This window comes from Triticum urartu, chromosome 7 (genome assembly GCF_003073215.2).
Source record: "Triticum urartu cultivar G1812 chromosome 7, Tu2.1, whole genome shotgun sequence".
NCBI lineage: Eukaryota > Viridiplantae > Streptophyta > Magnoliopsida > Poales > Poaceae > Triticum > Triticum urartu.
Window position 1 is genome coordinate 453,277,850 of NC_053028.1, and position 6,349 is coordinate 453,284,198.

General features: G+C 42.1%; 1 protein-coding gene across 1 annotated transcript; it reads right to left on the reverse strand.

Moving 5' to 3' along the window:
• Positions 1-354: 354 nt before the first annotated feature.
• LOC125523253 lies at positions 355-3,188 on the reverse strand. The gene is made up of 3 exons (XM_048688305.1): positions 2,869-3,188; positions 1,114-1,228; positions 355-721 (listed from the first exon to the last, which is right to left on the reverse strand). The coding sequence occupies exons 1-3, from the start codon at positions 3,109-3,111 to the stop codon at positions 648-650; spliced, it is 432 nt and encodes a 143-aa protein (XP_048544262.1). The 5' UTR covers positions 3,112-3,188; the 3' UTR covers positions 355-647.
• Positions 3,189-6,349: the final 3,161 nt, after the last annotated feature.

The window sequence follows — 6,349 nt, forward strand, 5'->3', positions numbered from 1 at the left end:
CAAAGGAGAGAAATGCTTGGTTATGCATGCTGAAATAGATCCCTAGAGACGCATAGTTTATGGTTTCTAGTTAGGAAGCCTTGCTGGTCCAACAAATGTTGATTTGCTTTCTGCCATAGGAAGAGGTATATGAGGAAAAAGGAGCAAGATATGGTCCTATTTGTTTTGTTTGACTGAGAAAAACAAACCTGTTAAATAGTAGCCATTTCCCCTTATAAACAGGGATGTGTCCTTCGATTCCCGCCGGTTTCTATTCCTCTATTTTTTACCAAGAACATCAGTTCTATTTTCTCGATAGACAAATTAATCTCCAATGATTAGTGTAGCTAGGAGGACGTGGATGCAAACATGACATCCAATGAAGGACCATAATCTCTTTCAGAAATATGGGAATTTGGGCACAAACACTAACTTTTATCTTTTACAAATTTGGACGAAAACAAAAGACTTCTGAGAACAAAGATCTGCATATAATGCAACCATTTTTACTAGTGGAAAATGCATGAAACTTCAAAATTAGACAGACCACACCCGCCTTATAAAGCATAAACAAGTCCTGGAAACTAGCCAGACCACACCCGTATTCAGAATCATAAACAGGTCCTCCAGAGCCTAGCGCAGCAACTTGTTCCATGGTACGTCGGTGATCAGCGAAACCGCCGGGAGCTATCCTCACTTCCCAGTCCAAGGGATCTCTGTGCATTGGCAATTCCTTCTTCATCTGCAAGAGATGCAGTCAAAGCAGAAATAAGCAATTGTGTTGTAATTGAGAAAACAACGAGGGGCACGTTACATAAGTGAACTATTATAGATAAAGTTATCTTGGTATCTGGGCATCTGGCACATATTTTAGATTAACAACACAATTTATCTTGATGATATCTGGGCATCGAGCACATATTTTAGATTAACAACACAATTTATCTGGCACATATTCTATATAGATAAAGTTATCTTGATGTAGTGGCTTGAAATCAATAAGTGTTATTTTATAGGAGTAGTTAATTTATTCACTAGGAGGAAATGCTGAATTGCGTTCTACAGAACAACAAACGAATAGGATCAGAGTAAACCAGGTTAATACAATACTATCTTGCCATTGACTGAGCTCACCCCAGAACTGCGTGAAGATCTTGAAGAAAAAGTTCACATTACGGGAGACACTGTATGCCATCACAGGAGGAAGAGGCTTGACAAGTGTGTCCACCGTGAAAACTCTCCGCAGGAACTGCAAAACAAAGGGCTTCTTGTCAGACAATTAACCAACGACGAACAAAATAAGTACAAGATTCCTTTATTTCAAAATCAATTATCCTCGATAGGAGCAATTTGTTGATTTGCTTATTCGTCTAGACATCTACATAAACTTCGAAGTGAATGAAACATTAGGACCACACAAAGTGAATGAAGTATTAGGAATCACACACAATGAAAATATCTCTATCTTTTACCAAATAAGAAGTCAATATCTTCTGTCATAGTTCTTATGCACAATATCAGGATCGCCTGTTTGCAACCCCTCCTCTCCGGGTTAAGGTGCAACAAGGGGTATACCTCTTTGGGAGGATGGGTCGCAAACCAAACAATTCCGGGTCGACGGCCATGGTAGGACATAGTTTTTTTCACTGAGATTACTAGTACCATTTTTTTTCACTCACGCCAATTTTTAGAGGCTAAAAGTTTTGATATAGCAAACAATTATAGAAGATCAAATGTCTAAGTTGTGAAACAAATGGAAAAAGTTGGCATGTGACTTGCTGGGTTGGCCTAGCACAGCACACACATCTTTCTTATTTTCACGTACTCCAGCCCTAGCATCTTATTCTTACCCTCAACCACCAAGTCCTGAACACCATGTGTTAATTATATTCTAACCATCAGTCTCTCAGCTCCCACCAACACCCATCCTGCTGTCACTTCCGACCCCTCCATCCACCAGCGATAGATTGAAGCACCGCTGTGGTTGTCCGACAAAGAATCAAAGGCAACCACAGGTACGCTCAGCGCAGGAAAGGGGCGGGCAACATCCAAGCATGGTCATGGTGCCACCATGGTAATAGCAGGATGAGGAGCGCCAAGTGACACACAACAACGACTGCATAGTGCGAGTTCTCATTTGGGATCGAGAGCAACTGTTTTGCGCGGTGTTAAGTCCGCCAACCCACGGTGATCCCTACTTACTCGACACTAACCCTTGACTGGGGTGATCGATCACAGGTCAAGGGATGTGGCGCCGACCCATGATCCCTGTTTCTATGGGTAGGAATCATGAACAAGTTAGCACAGATTCAAGAAAAACTGTGATAAAAGCCATGTAGGGTAGAGGATACTCGGACATGGCCTTCCATTTACACAACTGTGCTTGTCAGCGGCAAATTATTTACTATTTTTTCTTGATAATCTTGAGTAAAATAATATGGTCACCTGAATTAAGATGGAAACCATGATATGAGAGAAACCAAGAGCTGGCAATTGTGGAGCTGTTTATTTCATCTAATACAATTTACAAATTTGTGTTGCTATTGACCGGACCCTTTGTCTTAATTATTGTGGTTAGGGGTATGACGGTAAAAGGTGAAGTGCGATCTTGTGAATTTTGGCCAGCAATGTTCAGATGGTTTTGAAGTGCCTCTATCCAAAAAACTAAATCTATTGTTTCAGTTTTACTACCATTAGGTCCATTACCAGTTGATTGAACCCTCAACTTGCTAATTAATCCAGAAGAAAATCCTTCTGTTACGACTGCAGCCTCCGCGAGTTCACAATCTGTCGAACACCTAGAGCGAATCGCCTAACAGCAATAAACAAGGAAGAAGCATAGGGGAAGGGGGAGGGAAGAGATTGGTGCGTGGCGCGGGCGGGGCATACCCTGCTGTTGCGCTGGAAGGAGTAGCGCAGCTCGGGGTCGATCTCGTCCTCCTCGAAGTCGTCGACGGCGAGGTCGAGGTCCGGGCGCTTGCTGCGTGGCATGTTCATGGTGGGCGTCTCCCCGGGGTTGCTGGTGACGGTGACCTTCCCCTCGCGGCTCATCCTGGACGCCTCGTCGTCCTCCTCCGCCTCCCCCGTCCGCCATGGCGCCGACGACAGCAGCTCCTTCCTCTTCCTCACCATCGTCCTCTCCTTTCTTCTCGCGTGTTGTCGTTTGCTTTCGGTTTGGTTTTGCGAGGAGGAAGGAAGGGGATGACGATGACGAGAGGATGAGGTAGGAAAGCTTTCCGTTGGGCTCTGTGGGTCGGATTGGAGAGGAAGTGGACTTTCGTGGGCTGAATCACGTGCTTTAGGATGGACGCGCTGAAGGATCTCAAAAAAAAAAAGGATGGACGCGCTGGATGTCGTATGGGCCTGCCCATTTTACGGTTTTTCTATCGTTTTTTCCCTCTTTTCTTTTTTCGTTTTCTACTTTTATTTTTATTTTTTTCGTTTAATTTTTATTTTTATTTTTAAAAAAATTCACGTGTTTTTGCGAATTTTATTTCCAAATTCGCGTACATTTTTTTCTTCATCGTATTCAAAAAATGTTCATCAATGTAAAAAAATATTTATCGAATTCATTTTTTGTTCATCGTATTTAAAAAACTTTTATCAAAATTCAAGATATGTCCATCGTATTCACAATTTGTTCATCATTCTCAAAAATATATTCATAAATTTCTATAATTGTTCATAAAATTCAAATTTTGATCATGGAATTCAAAATTTGTTCATCAATTTTTCAAAAAAAATCCACCTAACTCAAAAACATATTGATCTTATTCAAATTTTGTTCACCATAATTTTTAAAAATGTTCATCAATATCCAAATTCACTAGCATTTTTTGAAATGACGAACATTTTTAAAATTCGTGCATATTATTTGTATTCTGGGACATTTTTTGGCTCAACGAACTTTTCAAAATTCTCATTCTTTTTAAATTTGGAGCTATTCCGAAATCCTGAATTATTTAAATAATAAAAAATGAAAACAAAAAAATAGGGGGCGCCGCACCGCCACTCATGGGCCGGCTCAAATGGGCGCGCGAGGGGAGCAGGGTTGCGCGCTGTGTGACTCCCGCAGCGAGTGCGCCAAATAGGAGGACCCCTGTTGGATGTCGTAGGCCCTTTCGTGTCAAACTTGAATGGGCTGTCATTAATCAGCTTGCGGGCGTATACAAATCGAGTTGGATTTCATTGACTCAGAACGAAGCATCAAAAGAACACAGACACAACAACTCCACACCTGTGTCTAAAAAAACAAGTTCGCACCTGGCCTTTCCGAAGAAAATACAGTCCAGGATTCATTCCCACAGTTTTTTAATACAATAGATTTTTTTTACTTATCTCCTGAGAATACCATAGACGCCATTTCTTCACGAAACTTCATACGTGAATAAAATGGTCAACCAGGTTTGATACCCTAAAATTTCAGATTTTTATCATTTTTCCTGGTATTTTTTCATTACTATTCGTATAGGGTTCACGGGCACCCAAGAGCTCAAAGTCTGTGTCCCTACTATAATCTAATACTTCATCCATTTCTTTGCATATAAGTTTTGTCTTAAATCAAACTTCATAGAATTTCACCAAGATTGTGAGAAAAAGATCAACATTGACATCATCAAAACGATATCATTACATGCATCAAGGACTTAATTCATATCGTACACCTCAACTATTCTAGATGTTGATGCTTATATAGAAATTTGGTAAAATTTCACAAAGTTTGATTTAAGATAAATCTTATATGAAGAGTAAAAAGAAACGAAGGGAGTATTTCTCTAACGTGCATTGAGAATGCGCGCAATACATGATAGTGAAATGTAGGTCGCAACGGCTCAACGTGTTAGGAGAGAAACATAAATATGTTGAATTGTAATGCAGCGACGTAGGGACATTGACAAGTAGATAGCCGGCGGACGGAGAGAACTGCAGGCGTAGAGCGGCTGCGTTGGCACAACTTTCTTGTCATGATGGTGTCTTTTGTAGTTGGCAGCCCTGCTTCCGGTTGGAATTAGTCTCTGGTTTCATACCAGCGGCAGCTAAGCTGAAAGCCGGCCTCGCGTCCCTTTCGGATAGCTACCGTTCAACTGATGACGATCCATGCCTGCTTCACACGCTTAATCTTTCTTCTTGAGAAGAGGTGGTATCTGATGGTGGCTTCTTCCGGGCAAAATCACAACGAACCAGTTGTTTCCGAGCAGAAGCAAACGCCACAAACCGGAACTTTTCCTCGTATTTTTTTCCTCAGTGCATGCTTTTTTTTTTGAAGCATCGGTGCATGCTTTATTCTTGTTCTGGACGTAGGATCTGCTCCCCGTAAATTCCCGATATCTACTGGATTTTTTTCCTAGGGTGTTTTTTTTTCTTTTCATTTTGTCTGGATAACTGATTGTTACTTCAAGGAGAATGTGAAAATGTGAGGAAGGATTTTTAGATGTCACTGATTGTTAGGCCTATTTAAATATATCAAACTTTTTTTACAGCCGTATCAAACATTTTATGTTCTTGAGATTTCAACACCCTATCTATGCAAAGGACTGAAAGATGTGCGAGTGTGACACACATTCAGAGAAAGAGTGGGGCGGATATTTTCAACACATAGTAGACACTAGACACCATAGAGTTTACATATCAAGTTTGCGATGGGTATGTAACTTATATAACTAATCTATTCAGATATAATCGAACCTTTTTTTACAGTCATATCAAACATTTATGTTCTTGAGATTTCAATGCTCCTATGTAAACAAAGGACTGAATGATGTGCGAGTGTGAACAACATACGAAGTGAGAAAGAGTGGGGCAGATATTTTGAACACATAGGAGACACATAGATGTAACTTGTTGTCACGCCTGCTGATGATACATCCGCAGCGGACTGAAAGTGCAGTTCAGTTAACTGAACTAACTGAACTGCAACAGAGCTAGTGTGTGTGTGTTGGGCCAGAGGTAGTGTGTGGGTGTGAGAGGGCCCAGGTGGGCGGCTAGGCAGTGTGTGTTGGGCCTGAGGCCGTGTGTGGGTGTGAGAGGGCCCAGGTGGGCGGCTACATATTGTACCGTGGACGAGATGCTGGGTATGAATGGAAAAAGATCTCAATTCTCCTTTCCCCTTCTCCAAGCTCTCCTCTCACCCTCTGCATCTTGATCCCCTTTCTCATCCCGATCTCCCCTCTCCCCTGGGTCGTGACAAATCTGGTATTCAGAGCCAATTTTTTTGCCCACTACCTCGCCGCTGCCGCTGTCTCACACCCTCTCGATCGCCGGTAACATCCACCGGGTTAGGTGCGAGCCGCTCCGGCGAGTTCGCACAAAATCCTACCCGGGGTTCGGTTGATTTGGAGCGAGACCATGGCGCCGCCCTCCAAACCCTCGG